Source organism: Rhipicephalus microplus, chromosome X, assembly GCF_043290135.1.
Source record: "Rhipicephalus microplus isolate Deutch F79 chromosome X, USDA_Rmic, whole genome shotgun sequence".
NCBI classification, from domain to species: Eukaryota; Metazoa; Arthropoda; class Arachnida; order Ixodida; family Ixodidae; genus Rhipicephalus; species Rhipicephalus microplus.
Genome location: NC_134710.1, coordinates 369,178,465 through 369,200,041, shown reverse-complemented (window position 1 = coordinate 369,200,041; position 21,577 = coordinate 369,178,465). Strand labels below are relative to the sequence as shown.

The 21,577-nt window shown below is 44.8% G+C and overlaps 1 protein-coding gene across 1 annotated transcript in view; it reads left to right on the top strand.

The window, feature by feature from the left end:
• The window catches only part of LOC119161088 (heparan sulfate 2-O-sulfotransferase 1), a 55,003-nt gene continuing 33,426 nt past the window's right edge, over positions 1–21,577 (top strand). Inside the window, exons 1-6 of the mRNA XM_037413422.2 lie at positions 1–251; positions 1,439–1,710; positions 4,945–5,030; positions 8,908–9,046; positions 11,948–12,045; positions 13,212–13,369. Coding sequence (XP_037269319.2) covers positions 128–251; positions 1,439–1,710; positions 4,945–5,030; positions 8,908–9,046; positions 11,948–12,045; positions 13,212–13,369 — 877 coding nt within the window. The 5' untranslated portion in view covers positions 1–127. The remainder of the gene's footprint in view (positions 252–1,438; positions 1,711–4,944; positions 5,031–8,907; positions 9,047–11,947; positions 12,046–13,211; positions 13,370–21,577) is intronic.

The window sequence follows — 21,577 nt, the reverse complement described above, 5'->3', positions numbered from 1 at the left end:
GCTACGTCAAGATGGCCAAAACTTCTCGCTCCAGCAACGCGATGTTTTTCATGGTACCTGACGAACAGGGAAACCAAAACTTTAGTTTAAACAGCGCGTGCTCGCGAGGCACACTCCTGAGCTGGCAATGATAGGTCGTATTATGCAATGGAAAGTCATACTTTGCTTTTGCATCGCCATCAGCTTTGTGACCGTTTACCTCAGGTTTGAAAACAAGCTTGCACTGCTCGAGTCTTCACGATTAAAACTGAGTGAGTTGTTTTACATCAAATGAAATTTTAGATACATAACGGTGATTGTGTGCTTTGTTTATTAGCCGTGTGAACGTCCCACTGAAGTATCTTTCGTGGAGCTTTCACGAACTGTGTGAAAACGAACGCGATCAGTCGCTGCGTATCTGGCCATGAAGATGAGCGACATTTCCGCCGTTTCTGCACGAACTCTGCTTATCAAACTACCTCACCTTTCCTTGTAATCGAGAGGGGGAAACGCTACTGTATATGCTAGTACCTTAGTCTACAGTGCCTAATACGTCGCGAATGAATCGAGCTGCTTTTGCTTCTTTGATGTGCGATTTCCTCGCAGCTGGTGCGACCTGGAAGCTTCGACCAAGTAGCTTGAACTATTTCTATCGATTTCGAACGCTGTGTACAATAAAAGAACAAAAAATGTACGTGAATTTAGGAGTATCTTTAATTTCAGCCTGATTTCAACACCTTTGCCGGCGCAAAGCATGAATTAATATAAACATACTGAATGCGCACTTATGCGAAGTGCTTTTTGGCATTCGTGATAACACATTCCAACAGGATTGACAAGCAAGTCATACGCAAGCTCACATATCTTCACTGGTGGCTATCTCGGGAATCCCTAAGTGTTTTGCTGAAAGAAACATTCCTTGGCATCATTGTCTGTCAGTTCTCATTAATATTGTGTCCAACAAAGAAAATAAGCCCTTAAATATACACTTTGTTTCATTCCAAGCACATAGGAAATTCAAAACATTGTGCTGCCATGATATCTAGTTGTCACAGTAAACCAGCACCCAAGTGAAGTGATTTTGACGAGCCTGTGGAAAGCAGTGGCAAAATAGAGAACAGGCAGGAGAAATCTCCCCATTTATTCAGCGTCAAGGAACACTGCCTCCACGTGCAAAAGAAACTTAAATTTTTGTTCAAGGAAAATTGATTGCACGTATCTCTCAACGGTTTCTTGAACCAATACTATCAATGCAGTCATAACTTGCTCTACACAATATTATGTCAGCTATGCAATGTCTTGTAAGCAAAACTGAAATTATCACTTGCAACATGCATGTTTGTCCTCATAGTGAAGCTTTCTGAAAATTACCCTTGTGCTTTTAATGTCTATTTTTTGAGTCGATATGCATAATATTGCTCATCTTGCCTCATATTTATTTGTATTTTTACTCAAACAGCGGACACAGTTGGTAGGCTACAGCTATTTTATCTCAATGAACGGCTGCATGACTTCCCTCCTGTGCAAGAGAGCCGTACTGATGCACCTTTGGATGACTTTGGGTTACCTGAGAAGACAATGGACAATCTTGTCATTTTGTACAACCGTGTTCCCAAGACTGGAAGCACCAGCTTCATGGGTGTTGCATATGATTTGTGTGCTACCAACAAGTTTCATGTGCTCCACTTGAACACATCTAAGAACATGCATGTCATGTCACTCCCAGATCAGGTAAGAAAGGTATTGTGCTCAACAGTTTCATTGTGGCATCTTGGATTGGGTAGAAATTGCATGGCTTGTTACAAATAGGTCTAATAACATCTGGGGAATATGTGAGCCTGGTATGTTACATAGAAACTACAACTAACTGTGTGCTCAGCATAGTGTTGTTGGTGGCCTCTTGACTACCCGACGAATTTCTGCTTCTCTCCCTTGCTCCTGGAACACATACGCCAATATCTTTGACGTGGCGCATAATAACTCTGATGGGTTAGAGAAGGAGTACAAAAGGAGAGAAAGAAAGAGAAACATATATAGAAAGAGAGAAGTTCTTGGCGAAAAAATTCATGAAAGAAATTCGAACCTGTATACAGCTGATCCAATGGCCAGCGTCCTAATCCTTTGGCTGTCCAAGCCCGCTAGCAGAACATAGCATAGCCTTGAATATTATAGTGTAACTTGGGGGTGGAAATGAGAGGTCAGCTGGAGGAGATATGATAAAAAGATGAGGGGGAGAGGAAAGCATAACATATGAAGAATGAGAAGGGAAATAGGAAGAAATGCAGAAAGAGAAAACCAAGGGAAGATATACAAAGAGTGAAATAGAGAGAAAAGGATACAAAGAGAGAAGTAGAGAGAAAAAAAAATATAAAGAAGGAGCAAGCAAGCGACCAATAGAGACGGGGGATCTAGAAGGAAGAAAAATAGAGAGAGTAATAAATAAATAGAAATAAACAGAGTGAAAAAAAAGAGAGAAGAATTCAGAGCGTGGAGAACAAGAATGAAATGGAGAAAGAAAGAAAGAAGAGTTTTTCAATACGTGGTAAAGCAGAAAAAGCCACGACAACATAGGTGCCCATCAGCTCCTTTTTAGCATTGCATCCCCAATGCGGCCTATGCTAATGTTTTGCTGTTGCTTTTTATGCCCAAGTCTTTCATGGAAATTTGGATAGCCTGTGAAATTACTTAAGACACTCTCCATGGTACAGTTTTAGATTGTATCTGCAAGTTTTGGCAGTTTCTTTCCTGCTCCATTTTGTTTCACAAGCACTGCAAACTGTGCAGTACCCTGCCTAATTTTGGGATCTTGTGGATGAAATAAAGCTTCCCATTCAGCCTTTTCCTGCATTCCAAACACGCAGACTGGTCCCGCTTACTAGTGCAATTGCTCATATTGCCCACTGGTTACTTGATCACATTCTGGTGGTATGCAGATGTCGCTGCTCTTTCTGTCCCTGCTTCAGCGGCTGTATTTGCAAGTAAAAGGTTTAAGTCTGGGAAATAATCCATGTAGGCTCTCCAGTCATAGTACATACTCACGTGCTGTTGTTAACCTATGCATCTCAATACCTGCATCTGCCTCTATCGGCATTGTCCTCTTTATAGCTGGCCTCAGTTGAATCGCTCTCTTCATCATCTTATGAAGGGGCACAAATTGCTCTCACTGAAGTTATGTTCAATTTCAATGAGAGGTTTAGCAACATTTAGGCCAGCTTTAGTGCAAGCGGCACGCCGGTGATAATAGTCAAATGTTCTGAGGCTTCAAGCTAAGCAAGCACTTTGCCCTAGTGCTAAAAAAAAAAAAAAACAACCCCAGCAGAAGTTTATCTGTTTGGCTAGAGAAGGCACTTCATGCATAGGCACTTCATGCAATGTGTGTACAATGCAGTGACCAAACGTGCACAATTCAACCATGGAAAAGTTCACCCAGGCCATGCCTGATAGCGCATTGCTATGCACTATCAGGCATAGCAATGCACTATCATCTGATGTCTGGAGGGACCTGACAGCAGGCTGCAAAAGGTTGTTTTGGGAAAACAATCCATGTTCAGCTTGATACATCCATCTTTTCATTTTTAAATAGCATCCTTGCAAATGCTTGCAGTTTTAGGAGCCAAGATTACTATAGTTGAAAGCTAGAAACGGCTACTGTACGTGCTTGTGTACATGTTGAGTGCATGGGCAAAAATGTGGCTTCGCTTCATCAAGCATTAGTTCAGCCAGTGCACTTGTGTACCAAAGCAAACCTGTGTAGACGCATTTATGCCTCGAGGAATGTTATGCCTCGAGGAAAGCTTCATGTTACTTGCCACATTTTTGCAATAGGTCGAGGGAATGGTGCAATTGAGCTTTACCTGTGCTAGCCAATCACCGTCGCAGGGATGCCAGCCCCCTATGTTAATGCACTGCATGTAAAAGGCCAGCGGTTTCACGGCCACATTATGAGTGAATTGCCTATATGCCATTAAACTTCTCTGTCAATACAAAAACGTTTGCATACCTCTTCTAAATTCTATGTGTATAAAAGGATCATTTTTCCTCAAAAGCAACCTTGCCACCGGTAGGGGTTGACAACCTTCGAATAATTGAAACTTGTGGATTCAGCCACTTCCAGTGCAAAGTTGCTTTTTTGTCCACCTTAATTGCTTTCCATTTATGCCATAATTACTACACTATAATTAAGACTACTTGCTATAATGTTTTCTTTACTTTCATTGGCTTCATTGTCTGTTGATTTCATTTGGTTCTAACTGGTGTTGCAGTCCTGGTCCAGTAATTAAAATTTAGAAAATAGTGTCTCTTTTGTTTTTTTTTTACTTATGAATAACCCACATATTAGAGTATATTACTGAGAAATCTTTTGAAAATTTGTTTGAAATAGCTGCTTGTTTGATTCAATTTTTTTAAGTAGCAGAATATTCACCACTCTGAAACTAAAAGAAAGTAAAAGGGATATTCTCCAATGATGCTTATGATATCTACCTGTCCATGCACATTATCTAATATCATGAGATAAAGTGATTTAATCATAGTGAGCACTGCTTAGTCATTCTTTACTGCTAAAATCTTGCAAACAGAGATAGCATGACATCTGGGTTTTTTGCTGTCATGTTTCTGTACGACTTAATGTCTATCATCATCAGTGCTTTCTGGAACATGTTTTGTTAATTAGATGTTTTCTGAAATACTGACTAGGTAGTGTGGCCGTAGAACATCAGGAAAAAGATAACTGGAATATGCTGTATTTTTATGTGTTCAGTCTTGGCAAAAAAAAAATGGGGGGGGGGGGGATTAAACTATGCAGGGTCTTAGGTGTGAGCAAATATAAATGGGGGGATTAAGGACAGTGTCTACAGCATTCCTCGCAGAAACATTGACTCTAAAAAATGCCAACTTTGATATAGTTATCGAGGCTATCATAACTATTTGTTCTTACGTCCGTTTCTTGGTCATTTTATTTTTCAGATTAGGTTTGTCTACAATATTTCCCTGTGGCATTACATGAAACCTGCTATTTACCATGGGCACATCGCATTCCTCAACTTTGCAAAGTGAGCAAACGTGCTAGAGATCAACTCATTTTCTGTTGCCTAGAACAGCCAGTGACCCCTGAAAAATTATAAGAAATAATATGCATTGTTGATTTACATTACCTTTCAATAGCATGCTTTTTTCAGAGATTAATGAAAGGTGTTTCTCTCTTTCTTTTGTTGTTGCTCTTTCATGGATGCTTAAAGAATCTAGATCTAAAAAATTCATTATATTAACATCTTGTAGGAAAAAACTATGATGTTGGTGCTCAAAGTTTTGCTTCAGCAACAACTGATGTGTGCTCTTTGTTTATTTAATTTTTTTTTTCAGTTGTGATAAAGGCTTCTCCATGAAACATAATTTTTGGTGTGTTATATGTGTGATGTGAGGCCTGTGCTTTCCATAAACTGAAGCAGTGTTTTGTGGAATCTTGTGTCATGTGTCCAGCGGTCGTAGCTGATTGTGACACTCTACTAGAGGTTAGCTTGTAGAGGGAGTTGGAAGCGTTTGATTGTAAGTCTGCACAAATTAGGTGGTGTCCATCTGCCTCCATTGCTGGGACAGATCAGTATGAACACTAATGCACATGACTTCCTGAGAGGTTTATACTGGCTCTTTCTGCTAACTGGGGCAGATCTTTAAAAATGTGCACTAGTACATCATGAGAATGCAACCAACTTAGTTTTTGTTTCCTGTCTCTTTACCAACTATGAGTCTCTTTTAAAATAAGCCGAGGTAAAATAACACAAATTAACCAGCCAACTTTTACAGTACTACATAAACAGAAATGTTCAGTGGAGAAGCTTTAGGCTAAGAAAATTGATGTCCAAATAATTTGTTTACGTTATAATATCTTGTGTAGTATTAATTATTTCAGGCTGCAAAGATAATGTGCTAGATGTGGCAAAGTGCCACATGACCAGGCGTTTGCCCAAAGCAACGTCAGTGCTTTCAAAGTTACTTTGAATGAATGACGTATTAAGCCTGCAGTTTGAAAGCATGAACATGTATGGAGAGCAACTGTACTGAATACAATAATATTGCCTGCCATTTTTTTCTTAATACTTTATTCATGGAAGGAGTGAGTCAAATTTAGCCTTGAGATATCTGATAAATAATGCATTCCTATTCTCAAAGCTTTGTTGACATTCTTGCTGCCACCAGACAGCATAGAGGGCAAGGTTAAAGCCTTTTTCAGCTGATAGTGATGTGTTTAAGATCAAGGGGTGTGGCCACCCCTTACCGTGAAAGTGAGAGCTAGAGCCCCTCCCTTTAGCAATGCGAAATTACTGCCAAAGTGAAGTGAAGGTGCTTTCTTGGAATGGCACCAAAATTTAAAATGGCGACGCAAAAGTTTTCTTCTCGGAAAAAAAAAAAGGGGGGGGGGGTGTGTGTCCGTGTCCATATACAGAGACTCCTCAGACATCTTCACGCTCTTGTTTGTGGCATGATGCATTACGATGGCTCACAAGCACAAGAAACGCAAAGAAACTGCGATAAGTCCGTAAGAAGCATGGCATGCAAGCATGTCTTATGAGCCAATGCATGGCTTTAAGGAACTGAAACAGATCTTGGATGCCTTACTTCTGCTGGCGGGACCCTGAAGGTCGTCATGGGTGTTTTGTGTTAAGTTCTGGGGGCGCTCATAATGTGAAAAAAATATGTTATGTGCATAGCACTTTAGGCGCTCGGCTCGTCATCCGTAGAGCTTATATAACATGACCTCGCTCGCAATCAAGTGTTTCATACAAGCTTAAACAATGCTAACGGTGCTGAAAACCAGGTGTAAATAAACGGCCAAGGTGTATAATGACATTAAGCACAATAGTTAGGTTAAAGTTGTTGAAAACCCCTTCAAAAACATGTGGTTGACACCAGGGCTGTGCAAAAGAGGGCACCACCACCCTGCCAAGTGTGTGATTACTCCTTCTTCTGGCGCTTTCTCATTACATCTGAAGAGGGAAACAAGCTGACGGAACTTGCTGTAGATGACACGTATCTGAACTGCTGTAACAAGCAGAAAGTCGATTAAGTGCAGCAAAAAGTAGCACGCATGTCACACATTGAGCGTGCGAATCTCCTCAACACGATTCTACTCGTGCCAGAAAATCACACATGCTTACCTCATACATTCACATCATTGGCGATTCGGTAAACAGAGCACTTTGCTATGAACAGGAATCACTGGGTGCCGGCTTTCACACTTCCATAGGTTTCACAGCAGTGGAACTGCAATTAGTGCAGGATTTATAACTTTACTAATCGCTGCACAAGTGTTTTTTTTTCCTATAACAGATTTCAGGCACAGGTACCTAGAAATTTCACTGTCTAGACAAGCGTTGGATTGGATTCGAGCAGGCTGTTGTTGTGTGGTCGGTGTGCGAAATGGGGTGGTGGGGGGAGGGGTGCTCGTTCCTGCAACAGTGTGAAGCATTTAAAGTAGCCGTCCCATTGGAGGGGCACTTGCTTGGAATTTTATGGTACCATTGTTGTTTGTGGTTCATAGAGACCTTCTCTCTCATTTGTTGGGAGCACGTTCGAGGGTGCTCATGTCACTACATGCTAGTGCGTGGTACGCAGCCAAAAAAAGTTAAACCACAGTAGGTATTATCATAGGAAGAAATTATTTATATTTTAATTATTAGACACTACAACTTAATCAAAGAACTTGTATAATCTGGTGGAGTTCCTGTACGAGGATACGGACAAGGGTCTGCCGATACACCCTGCCCTTGATGCCGCCTGCCAACTTGTTGCTGCCATGCTGACCAAGCCTCGAGATTTTTCCTGACACCACCATCCCCTTTTCTCCCACTCTTCCTCTTCCCGAAACAATGCCATTCTCCCAATAGGGCTATAGAAATATGCACCTTTTCTTCCTCGTAAGCCCCTACCACCACCACTGTACCTGAAAAAGTGCTTTAAATGCTCGCTAATTAATTATTGCTAATTAAATACCTAAGCTCAGTTTAATGAGGCATCCCAAATTGGTCAAGAGGACGGTGAACAAGACTAGGTCATTTGCATTTTTGTAAAGTGAATGTGGATTTTCTTATGGCTTTGCCCAAGTTCCCTGCAAGTGCCTGTGTATAGCTACAACTTTTTTCTCCATAACAGCCAGAAGATACATGACTTTCTTGACGCAATCAAAGCATACGCAATACATGCAACTTCAGCAGCAATAATGGGCTTGGCTGTTGCACAGATCAGAAATGGGTATTTGTGTGATGCCTTCCTTCAGTTCTTCTGCCATTCAATTGCTCTGTTACAAAATGGCTATTGAGCAGGAAAAAATATCTGTCTTTGTGACTTTCGGATGCTACGATAGTTGAGGCTTGCAAATAGCATGAATAGGTTGTGAAGTACTTGTGTAAAAGAATCTTTAGATAAAATGTTGGTTATCCGTAGAATTTATCATGGCATTTGCCTAGTTAACAAATAATTGTTGCAAGGACGAGCATTTACGGGCTGTGCAGTAAGCCACATGTTCTTTAGTGAGCACAAGATCACAGCAAATAAGTTGTTTGTATAATGAGAATAAACATAGCGCCCAAGCAGTTCATCATATCTTTACCTTAGTCAGCATCATACATTCATCACAACTTAGTGTGTATGAGAGCCAAACACCTTAAAAAATTCTTATGTACAGAACTTTGATTACACATTTAGTGCCATAGTAGCAAAGCTTTTCATTGCAACTGTGGAGTAAAGGTGTATTTTTCGTAGTGCATTTTTAGGTGGAAATCTTGCTGTAAAACAAGCATGCTTTTGCTGTGTTTTTATACATTTGAATCTGTATGGCTCTTTTAATATCCTCAAGCATGTCATGCTGCATAATGTCATTTTATGCTTCGATGTAAGCATGTGTTTTTATCAAATTTCTGCTGTTCTATGCAGGTATGGCGTCATCCAGAAGCCTGTCTACATCAATCTCATCAGACGACCTCTAGATCGTCTCGTCTCATATTTCTATTTTCTCAGGCATGGAGATGACTTCAGGCCTTACTTGGTTCGCCGAAGACAAGGCAACAAGATGGTAAGTTGCATCCGTGGACCCTCATCTGCTCTTGTACATCAGCTACTTTGGCCTCTGTTGTGAATGTGTTCATCAAACAAAGGCAAATGTATTACATCTTCCAAAAATAAAAAATACAGATGTTTGTTGTTGTTTGGTTATATTGTCACCTTCCATTAACTGGTTTTCTGAGTTTAGTTATGACCTTAAGTTCTAGCTATTTCTCTGGGAAAAAGCTCAATATTATGACCTATAAAATAGAACCTTGCCAAATAATTGAAAATCGACTGGTAAATACACGCATCATCATCATTCTCAGCTTTTTCTTTGTCCACAGGACCAAGTCCTCTCCTAACTATCGCCAATTCATGCCATCCTGTGAGCGTTTGTTTTATTTAATTCATGCAAACTTCTTGACTTTATCAGCCGACCTAGCTCTGCCATCTCTACATACCCATTCATTGCTCTATCAACGAGTTTACCCTGCGGGGGGGCCATCCAGGTCAACTTTTGTTTTCCTAATGTCATCTAGAATATTGGTTATTCCTGTCTTTTCTCTGAACCTCAAATTCACATTCTGGTTTCGGCATGTAAAACCATAGTAATTAATTTACTTAGTAATCAAGCATGGGGTGAATAAATGGGTGTCATCTTCATACTGTTGTCATGTCATATTTATGGGGCTCCTGTGGCCACCTGTGGTACAATGAAAAAAAAAAAAAAAAAATGGGGCGAGCTTATTTGAGCACAAGAGACCTTGTGGAGCGGCCACATTGTGTGTTAGATGCTTCCAACAATTCACTCTACATGGTGTGTTATGATAGATCTTCTGAAGATTAGGGTTGATATATGTTGAAATCATTTTTACAGTGATAGCTGTTATGACATCACAGCAAAGGTTGCTTGTGCCGTAGTTGTCCGCCGCCGGTGTCCATAACCACTGCCACGCAAAAAAAGGAGTAAATAAAAAACGCCAAGAAGATAATGGGATTCGTACTCAGGTCCCCTGCGTGCCAGCGCAGTATTCTATCACAGAGCCACGCTGGTGCTTTTAAACTCCGTTGCAAACTGGCCTTAGGTAGGCTCGATATCAGGAAAGGAATCGGGGTAATATGAGTAATAAAGCATTTTAGAACAGCAAAGGAATGACCAGGCATCACATAGTGTGCATTGCATGACTTGTGGTTGTCAGATGCTCCAACCCAATACAAAAGCTTCAGCCATAATTCTTCATTGTTGTCAGCCACAGTATCGAAAAATTGCACAAAGTTCCTTCCAGTGCAGTGGGTACCGTCTCGAAGAATGGCGCAGTAACTGCCTCCCTGCTACACAGAAGTTATGGCGGTTAATTGTGTAGTAAGTACGCTGCAAGGGTGCTTGAAAGGTCTGAAAGGCTCTGAAAGACCCCCGTCGTGATGGTCTAGTGTCTAAGGTACTCAGCTGCTGACCCGCAGGTCGCGGGATCGAATCCCTGCTGGGGTAGTTGCATTTTCGATGGAAGCGAAAATGTTGTAGGTGCGTGTGCTCAGATTTGGGTGCTCGTTGAAACCTCAGGTGGTCAAAACTTCCGGAGCCCTCTACTATGGTGTCTCTCATAATCATATGGTGGTTTTGGGTCGTTAAATTCTACATATCAATCAGGCTCTGAAAGACCATTGTTCCAGCTTTTGCAGTGACCTGTCGTTTTTTTTTTTCCCTCCATAAAGCCATTATATAGAAGTCCATTACTATTCATTGCCAACCTGTTTGAGTAAATATGCTACAGAACATTCTTTATGGTAGAATAGTCCATAAGCGCTGCACAATTTCTACAGTATAAACAAAATTTCTGACTTGGCCGGTCGGTCGGAAGACCTTACAAGATTTGGGACCATTGAAGAGTAGAGACAGCATATACCCCACAATTTCATCCTCTTGAATAGGTCTATTACTTTCTGCCAAGTTCATTCATCATCTGAAGCTACCACGCGTGTAACTTATGTATATTTATTAAAGCTTCAGGATGACCTTAATCACGTGGAGGTATGGTGTAAAAATAATTATATGGTACTAAATACTAATAAATGTGTTCACATCAGTTTCACCAAAAGGGCCAATAGGTTTACAAATCAGTACATGTTAAACAATGAAGTTATTAGGAAAGAATACAAGTACTTGGGTGTCACATTTTCTGAGGATGGGGGATGGTCTGAACACATTGCCAGTGTTCTCAGCAGAGCTGGAAAAGCCCTAGGCTTTTTACAAAGAAATCTTAAACATGTAACCAAGGAGGTTAAACAGGCCGCATATTACGCCTATGTCGGACCAATACTTGAATACGCCTGTCCTGTGTGAGATCCGTTTCACAAAGTACACATTTATGCACTAGAGCGCATTCAGTGGATAGCAGCAAGATTTGTTCTTGGAAAATATGACCGAAATGAAAGCTCCCAATGTATGAAAAGAAAACTCAATTGGCAACACTTACAAGATCGACGACGTAATTTAAGATGGAAACTTTCTTATTCAATCAATAATAAGAAAACAGGCATTAATCCTTCAGAATATTTAAAACCAGTGCATTACCATTCCTCTCATCATGACCACAAATTTAAAGTATGGCCATACAACCCCAGAACGGATCTGTTTAAGAATTCTTTTTTTCCACAAGCCATTGTGGAATAGAATGTGTTGCCAGCTGATTTAGTTGGCTGCAAGACTGCGGATTCATTCTATTAGGCACTGTGCACCCCGCAATAATGCCTATGATGACGCTGCGGGTAATGTTCCAAATAAAAAAAAAAAAGTAGAAGCGGCTGTTCACTTGCTTGCTCACTCGCTCACTCACTGAGTAAACAAATAAATAGCTTGTGTCTTGTATCAAATGTGATATATTATCGGCCTTTGTGTTGCAACAAGTTGAAAATTGTTCTGTTTGTGCAGACTTTCGATGAATGCGTTGCCAAGAAAGGGGCGGACTGTGCAGAAGAACGGCTATGGCTTCAAGTGCCATTTTTCTGTGGGCATGCTGCAAGGTGCTGGTATGTGCCTAGCAATTATTTGTGTGGCCACTTTATATAATTGTCCGGTAATGTCATTGTGGTACCACTGTAGATATATTGTCATAATTAACTGCTTTGCTTTCTTGTCATATACTTCATTCTATGTAGAAGTTTCACATGTTGCCTTCTATAAGTTTAATTGCTTAGCTTGCACTGCGGTTATTTCTTTTTGTATTTTTGAACCATATTAGGCATATGTGAAAAGTTGTGCTTTGCAAAGAAGATACAAAAGTAAGAGAAATTACTTGGGAGTAATTATCCTTTTGCAAGGCAGAAGCAGTCAAAGCTTGATAAAATCTTGTTTTTATTTTTAGGAGCTTGCTCAGCAGCTTATTATACCAGCACCCTGTCCAGTGGCCGTCAACGTGTACACTAGTGTTGCCAGTGTGCACTTTGGTCGCCGCTCCAGTCTCCTCTCCGGTGATTCCAACATGCTCACTAGGTGGTGTGCCGCTACCCAAGGCATCGGTTTTCGATGGCCTGTGTGCTCCCTTCCTCACTTTGTTCTCGCCGATTCGTAGGCACGGCAGCACGTAACAAGTTCCTACAATGAGTGTTATGAATAGATACCGATATCCTCTCAAGCCTTCCTCATCTGCCTGCTCTCAACCCCATTGAAGAACGTGTGATAGCTCCATGTCTGCCATTTATGAGCGTTAGGCATTTGACTCATGGCAGCAGCTAATAGGGCACAAAGGGACAGGTGGTGAACGTGCCCGACAACGCTGCCTTCGACATACACATCACGCGCTGGCTCGCTAACAAGCCTTCCTATAGAAATGGTGTCACCAAGAAATGCCCCGTGCACCTCCGAGCAAGCTCCTCTAACATCATTCACTTTGTGGATATCGCAGGGATTTTTTAAAAATGCTTTTCAATGGTCTCTTAGCAAAAAAAGAGCATTAAAAATTTTGTTCTGCCTTAGAAAATATTTGAGTTGGAAAGGAATATAAAGGACAAGAACTGCTCATCAGTGCATGTCTCTTATAAAAGGGTTCAACTGTATAAGGAAATGCTTACCTTATTGGAAATTTCAAGGCATTCTTCAGAACTCAAAACACATGGTGCTACACTTGTTAGACAACCACTTTCCATTTTTTGTGCCCTGTTGTGGGTGAGCTGAGTGTCGTCTCATGAATTTCCAGGATTCCAGGAAACCCATGGGCCTTGGAGCAGGCAAAGCACAATCTCGTGAACCACTATTTCCTTGTTGGGCTGACAGAACAGTTGCCAGAATTTGTGGCCATGCTTGAGGCATCTTTTCCTCGGATATTCAAGGGAGCCACCAACAAGTTTATTACAGGTAGGTCTGAAGAAGGAACCTGGCACCCACAAACATACTGTGAAATGCTGAACAACTGTCCCCCTATGGTAAAAGATAATGCGACCAGACTTGGGGGAAGGGGGGTGCTTGCTCGGTCCGAAACGAAAATTAAAGATGGGGGTGGGAAAGCCGCTAAAAATTAAAAAATGCCCATCTATGTTTCTTATAAAATCTTTTATTTATTTCCAGTATTGTTTCCCTGCGTCATTGTCAAATTTATTAAACGACTCCTCAGAGTCGGACACAAACGTTATGGGAGCGGTGGCCACGAGCGCGCCGGCCGTAGGAGAAAGGAAGAGGACGATCGGGTGTGTGCGGGGTGGCACGCGGCAGCTCCTGGTCTGGCTCTGCGTCTTCCCTGCGAGGTTCTGGGCCGAGCAGCCCCGAAACCCCGTACATTTGGCGCTCAACGGGAAGAACCCTGCCCGTGGGCCACGGACATTGAGGTACCTGGTAGTCCGCAACCATGGCACTGACGACGCCACTTAATGTGCCCACTTTTTCTGGTCAAGATGCGAGGGAATCGGTCCTCGACTTCATTGACAATCTTTTCGTGTACTTGACCGTTAGCGGCTTTTCCGAGTCCGACATGCTTCGGCGGGTCCTCCAAGTTGTTCTGCGTGGTACCGCAGAACGATGGAAGTGGCTTCAGCCACCGTTTTAGTCCTGGAACCAGTTCGTCGTGGCATTCCGGGAAGAGTTCTTACGAATCCTCTATCAGGTGTGAGCTCGACAGTCGAACGCAACACCCACAGGAGGGTCTACGAGATTATGTTCAGGCCATGTAGACGCACTTCTGTTCGGCGGACCCCACTGCATCTGAGGTGGTTAAGGTCTCGTATCTTAATTGGCAATGCTACCCGCATTTCTAGCGACAACTGTTTAGGCTGTTTTTTTCCTTCCTTGGAGGAGCTTGCTCGCTTTGCTCAGCAAGTTACCAAGCCGTCTACATCGACCGTACCCATTGTTGCGGAGGAGGGAGGTGAGCTCTATAAATGCAAGGTAGAGGCCCGTTGGTGTCGACAGGGTTCATGGGATGTCGCTGACGTTGGAGCGGTCACTGACGTTGGAGCGGACGCTGACACGAGGTGGGACGTTGACGCGACGCAACACAGCCCTGTGGAGCGAGTGAGGGCAGCAATCATAAAAGCGGTCGCAAAGTCCCGGGATGACGAAGTAGCATACGCAAAAAAAAAGGAAGAAGACGAGGAATAAAAGGAAGAAACCTAGAGCAACGGGAAGCAGGGACACGACTATAACAACAGATGAACCGGAGTTTGGTACAGAGGCGGCCCACGCATGTGACATTGAGAGAGACAAGGATGCCGTTGAACAGCATGCAAAGGTTTTCACCGAAATGGTTGCGCTCATCGACAGGCACCCCGAGGAGTTCTCGAAACTCTCCTCTGCACTCGAGGAGGAGCAGAAAAAGACTGAATCACTCCAAAGCGCATTCGACTCTAAAGAAGGAAAGGGATGAGATTGCAGAGAGCATTGGGAGTGCTAGCTCAAACTCGGCACTTGACCCGGGCACCGTAATTAGACGACTTGCGGAAGAGAATGCGGCGCTGTGACGGGAGGCTGAGTCCGTCCAAGCTGAGTACGAGAAGCTGCTCTCTGAGGAGAAGGCAAGGCTGCATTACATAGGAGAGGTCGTCCGCACCGAGTAGGAGTCCACGCTGCAGAATCTTCGTGAGAAGCTTCAGGTGACCGAGGCCGAGCACAGGAGGCGTGTAAAAAAACTGCTTGCTAGACAGGAACGGTTCTAGGAAAAAGTGAAGTTGAAAGACCAAGAGCAGCTTTGGCTGAAACACGAAGTGGACCAGTATGCCGATACGCTGGGCTCTGTTAAGTTTGGCCTGGAAATTCATCTGGGCAGACGCCATGGTGCGTAAGCCGGTCCACTGGAGAGGCTCTCAATCCCTTCGGCACCCAGTCTGCCAGACGCTGTCGAAGATTTGAGTAATTACCTAGACCATGTGACAACGAATGCGAGTTCCTGACTTTCAACTAGGGACCCTTTTGTCGTCTCTTCGAGCAGAAGCGGTGGCTGATGCCCTCGGCGACTCATCGGGCGACGGGGAAGCTGGCGTGACCGGCGCCAGAGCTGACGGGGGAGCGGCGCTCTTTTAATCCTCAATCAAGTAGCCGACCGGCCGACTGCCTATGCCCACCAGGCATTGTCCCTGCTAGCCGGAAGATGAGACGTCGTGTCGCCACGACGCCAGGATGAAAGAGGACAACAAAGACAGCATCTTCCTGGAAGAGACTGCGGCGGCCACCGCAAATCACCCCGCTAATTAGGCGGGTTGTGCGGCAGACCCTTTGATGTACGTTGTCAGGATCGTGAGAACTCTCGACTAGCGGAACACACACAACGAGGAAGAGCCCTGCTGGCGCCACCTTGCAGTGCAGTGTTCACAACTCAATATTGGACGTTCACGTGGACCGTGCATGCTCGTCCCCATCACCTGTGTGTGTGTGATTGGTGTTCCACTTGGAGAGGAGGAGCCCAACAGGGCTTAAAACGACGCCGCAGAGTGCTGGACGTCGCTCTGAACCATGTAACGGTTCAACCATCACGCTCGTGGTTTGTGAAACCACTAACCTTTCTTTGCTGTAAATATGTGTAAATAGTGCCATAAACCGGTTTTGTTTTCCGTATCCTCTTCTTGTCAGCATTCGTTTCCTCCACCCGGTTACACCACGCTACCACAAGAGACCGGGTAGTCCCCCATCTTTTACAACTGGTGGCAGCGGTGGGATCCCATCAGCAACTTCCTCCTTCCGACCCATAACAACTGGTTGGCAGCGGTGAGATGAACTTCACAACATGGTGCTTTGCTGTGGTGAGTGCTTGGTCTTTGCTATAACTTTCCAGGCTTCATGTTGCGAGAGTGAATTGATTAGAAGCGGGATTGTGTGTGCGTTAGGGGATCACCTATTTGTGAGTTAGAGGGATCACCCAATTATGTGCGAGATGCAGGACCAAAGTACAACGGCATTCATGGCGTGGAAGGCAATGCTAAGAGATGAACTTTTGGCTGTGAGTAAGCATCTAGGCATTGAAGTAGAGGAAGGAATGGGCAGGAAAGCGATTATGAGGCTGATCTCGCAAAAAGCCAGTGAGGAGGAGATTAAAAACGCGGTAAAGGTTGTAGAAAAACAGGAAATGAAGGAGCGAGAAAGAGAACGGGAAAGAGAAGAAACGGAAAGAAGGCATAGGAAGGAAAGGGAAGAAACGAAAAGAATGGAACGAAATCAGGAGCGATAGAGAGAACGGAAAAGAGAGGAACGGAACCGAGAGGAACGCGAAAGAGAGGTACGGGAATGAGAGGAACGAAAATGAAAGGAACGCCAAAGAGAGGCATGGGAAAGGGATAGAAAAGAGCGTGATCGAGCACGTGCCTTCGTGCTCGAACAATTGGAACAGAAAATCAAGGCAATGAGGCGGAAGTATCAGCCATTCGCAAGTGTAGCGCACGAGAAGTGCAAGGTGCAGGCCCAGAGCTTTAGAGAAGGCTAGCACGTGTGAACATAGCAGCAGATTCGAAGGCGAATCGAGTTTGATTGCTGCGAATGATGCTGCGCTGAGTAGAGAGGCCGACGAAGGCCAGAGCGAGTGCGACGAGGTACTATGCCTGTTAACTGTTAGCGAAACAGCTAGAATAGCTGTAGACAATCTGGCACAGACCTCAACTGTGTTTGTCGCAACAGTGGAACTTGCAAACAGTGTGGAAGTACGCAAGGGCACCGAAGAAAGCTCAGAAGCAGCGAAAGTAGGTAGCGGGGATATCAGTGCAGTCGTAGACAGCTCTCAGCAATGCGAGCTAGAGTGTTTGAAGGAAAGCAGCTGCACTGTTCCTAAGAGCGTCAAGCTGTCCGCCAGTCTAGAGTGTGAAATAGGTGATTTTTTCGAAAATCATTTAGACGGCGCGGCGTCGACAGCTGACGGGTGCAGTGAGAGTGTTAGCGACCTTGAGCTGCGAGCGGTAGGTTCAGAGACGAGTCGCAAGAAGCGGCACAAACGCAAGAGACGTCCGAAAGCCGCGAGAGAGAAAAGAAGTACCACGCGAGTAAAAGAAGACGCAAAACCTTTTAGCGTAACAAGCAGGACTAGGAGCTCTGAATCGGCGTTAAAGCCATTTTGCATGCGTCCGGGCCGCCGGATGAAAAGAAAAAGAACAGCAGGTTCTTCGCGAATAGAATCGCCTGGAAAGTGCCAGTCTTTCCGTTCTATCCACAGAACGTTTCAGGGCGCACGTGAGTACAGCGTTAGCACAGGTGAATCGGCCGGACAAGGCGACAGAGCTAAGAAATCAAAGTGCCGAAGTACTAAGGCAGGTGGTGCAGAAGCACCCTTGAATTGTAATTCCACCGATGAAGCAACCCGAGGTCAATTTCCTAATGGTGCGGGAAAAGTCGTTCGCAAACGTCGCCGTAGAAGAGTGAAGCGTATGCGCGCGACAAAGGGAATGCAAAAAGGAGGAAGCAGGCATCGGGGAGACAGAAAAGAGAGTAGCTCATCGGCCAGTTCGACGAAAAAGCCTTTGTGGCATGAAGTAAGGCACCAGTGGCGAAAGGGTAGGCCACAGCGCGCCTCCATGCGACGGAATGCACGCCGGAGATTTAAAGCTTTGCGGGGACGGGAGTGTCAAAGGGATCCAAGGAAAAAGGCCACAATAGATAAGCACCGCACGGGAGCTAGCCCAAAGAGGGCATGGCCACTCTGTCCCACGCATTGCTCGGGTCCCCTTCGCCAGATTGACGAAAATCGGCCGAAATCGCAAATGCAGCGTAACGCTGCAGTTCAGCTTGTAAGACATGCACGTTGTGGTACTGGGCGTTCTCGAAATCTGCCAAGACCTCGACCCCCCCGTGTACGACTGAAGAGTGAGGGACAGCTGTAAGCTGGAGAGAGTGACACAGGAATTTACTGGGAAGCATGTTTGTTTGCTTATTTTTGGTTTTGAAGTAATATTCCTTTGTCATATCCACGGCTAGTTTGTTTGGATACAGTTTTTCCGTTCTCGGTTTCTTTTATTATGCAGTGTTTAAGTGTTTTTTAGTTAAGTTGATATGCGGAAGCAGTGACCCGCACCAGTCAGCCGACTGCGTCAAATTGGCTTTCTTGGATATAAGAGCACGTTAGTCGCGAATGAAGACTTGTACGCCCCGCAGGTTTTTAAAGCGTAGTAGCGTTGTCGAGCGAAACCGTAGATTGTATGCTACGTACCTTTTGTTGTGTAGCGCGATGTTTTCTACCGTCTTTAGAGAGTGAATGAGCATTGTTAAAGAATGTTTTTGAAGAACACGAGAAGCGTTTTTCGAACTGCTCATGCATAAAAACATTTGGTACAGGCTTTCTTAGCGCAAAATTTACGCAAGTTTTTAAGTGTTCTTTACGTATACGGCATCTGGCATTGTTTTCTTTGCATGTGGTTCTTTGTGAACATTTACGTTAAGATGCGTGTTTGACAATGCCTTGGTTTGAGGGATTTACCTTGGTTAGGTGTGAGTTAGTATGCTAACGCTCTTTGGATGAGAGTATGATGTCGTGCTAGAGCGCACAGCAAAGTCATGTGCGTTCTTTAAAAACATGGGCTGACATGAAACTACATTCAACAAATGAGCGTGTTAGTACACGAGTTGCATTTCCCTTTGTTATTTTAGTATGTGCTCAGGGATCAGGTGAATTATTTAGCTGAGCGTTATGTTATACCGACCTTTGAGGCTAGAAATACATTTCTAAGAATTTTAGGACGCAGTTTGATCTGCTGTGAGTGAGTTTTCTTTGGCGTCAGCATGTCCTACAAGTAGGCACTCACGACTACGTTAAGTTTCATGAGAGATTAGAGAATGCGCCCAGTTACCTTGTGTATAGGGTCTGGCAGCATTCGTGTGAAAACCATGTAGTTGCGTGTTATTAAGTTAGTGTTGAGTTATCAGATTAGTTACAACATTGTAGGGCAGATGGCAGGAGAAAGTGAGTTTTTAAAGAGTGTAATTATGGTTATTTGGGGCCAAATTATACTTGCCTTTGTGTGCTTTTGTCACACGGCAATATGTTACATCTTTGGTAAGCATCTCCACGTCCATGATTGTTGTAACTTTGGCAGCACTAAATTATCTCAAAATTTTAGCGTACAGATTTTTCTTTTGTTTGTGTTTCTTGAGAAGCCTGGAGGGTTTTAAGCGGGTCCAATGTGCTTGACTTCAGCATGGTATTGTGTTGTGTGGTTCGCCTTGCTGTTGTCAATCATTGTGAGCTGGTTTGGAGTTGGTTTCGAGTTCGCAGCTGGACGGAGAAAGCCAGGCCATCGTCCTCATCACCAACCATTCTCTTCGTGCCCAGCGGTTGGGAGCGCTGGCCAGCCGAGATTTTCCGGGCGGCGGAGGAGCTGTTAAGTTTGGCCTGGAAATTCATCTGGGCAGGCGCCATGGTGTGTAAGCCGGTCCACTGGAGAGGCTCTCAATCCCTTCGGCATCCAGTCTGCCAGACGCTGTCGAAGATTTGAGGAATTACCCAGACTATGTGACAAGTGAAGGCGAGTCCCTGACTTTCAACTACGGACCCTTTTGTCGTCTCTTCGAGCAGAAGCGGTGACTGATGCCCTCGGCGACTCATCGGGCGACGGGGAAGCTGGCCTGACCGGCGCCAGAGCTGACGGGGGAGCGGCGCTCTTTTAATCGTCAATCAAGTAGCCGACCGGCCGACTACCTATGCCCGCCAGGCATTGTCCCTGCTAGCCGGAGGATGAGACGTCGTGTCGCCACGATGCCACGACGAAAGAGGACAACAAAGACGGCATCTTCCTGGAAGAGACCGTGGCAGCCACCGCAAATCACCCCGCTAATTAGGCGAGTTGTGCGGCAGACCCTTTGATGTACGTTGTCAGGATCGTGGGAACTCTCGACTAGCGGCACACACACGACGAGGAAGAGCCCTGCTGGCGTCACCTTGCAGTGCAGTGTTCACAACTCAATATTGGACGTTCACGTGGACCGTGCATGCTCGTCCCCATCACCTGTGTGTGTGTGATTGGTGTTCCACTTGGAGAGGAGTGTGATGTGTGGTGCGCGTTCAAAGTGCGCGCCTTCGAAAAGTGCGCGTCACGAAAAAAAAAAAAAAAAACAAAAGGAGAAATACCAGAGTGCACGTGCGGTGCTGCTTAAACAAGAATGACGACGTTAAAGAGCGTCAAGCACGAGGATGCGTGGCAGGACGTGAAGTAAACAAAAGGTAAAACATCCAATGGGCAGCGAACACGGAGATTTCAAGGCCCAATGGCTTGACACCACGAAAGAGCAGTATCTCCAATGAGAACGAGACAAGTGGGCCAGAGCTGAAGCAGGAGCCTGGGGGGACCAGAGCAAGGGGAATTCGAGGCAGGCAGTGCAAGCGGAAGGTCGTCACCGGACCGGGCGCTGAAGATGGGCCGTTGGGTTCCGGACCCGAGCCTACAGGACTTCCACCGGCCGGGGCCTCCTGCTGTCGGGTTCCCGCTCCAAAGGACCGTGGCCATCCGGTCCTGAACTCCTTTCCAGGGCCTGCGGACTTTGGTTCCGGCAGGCGAGCTACAGCCGTCGGGCTCCGGGCCCGAGCTGTGCGCCCAGCTGCTTGACTAGGTCGACCCTAGTTCCCGGACGCGTCGCCACCAGCCTGCGTTCTCCCGTCTCCGACGTGTCCACGCTCCTCAAGCCGAAACCATCACGATTTGGTAGGGCTTTTCGACGTGTCGCCAGCAGCCAGCGTTCCCTCGTCCTCGTCCAGCCCACGCACTGACGCAGGAGTCACGGCGTTCCGGTTTCTCATCACCGCCGAAAACCAACTTGTGGGTGAGACTGCACCGATACTCTTGCGCTACTCCCATCACTCAGCCCCTTTCGAACGTTAGGTTTAGTTACTGACTTTGAACGTTTTTGTTGGGTGTTTACAGATGTGTTTCGTCATGTCCAGTCAACTGTTTATTAAGTGTTTTGTTTTGTGAGGAATCTTTGCCTTTTTTCTTTTCAATTAAACTTTTTGTGTGTTTCTTGGAAACCGAACGGCTTTGTCCTTATTAACAAAACTCTCTGAGGCTCAGCCCGGGAGAAAAACAAATCAGCAACAAGAACCCTGCATCACAAATTTGGCGTCCGCGACAGGACGAAGTCGTTTGTTTTTCCAGTAGATTTTTTGACGCG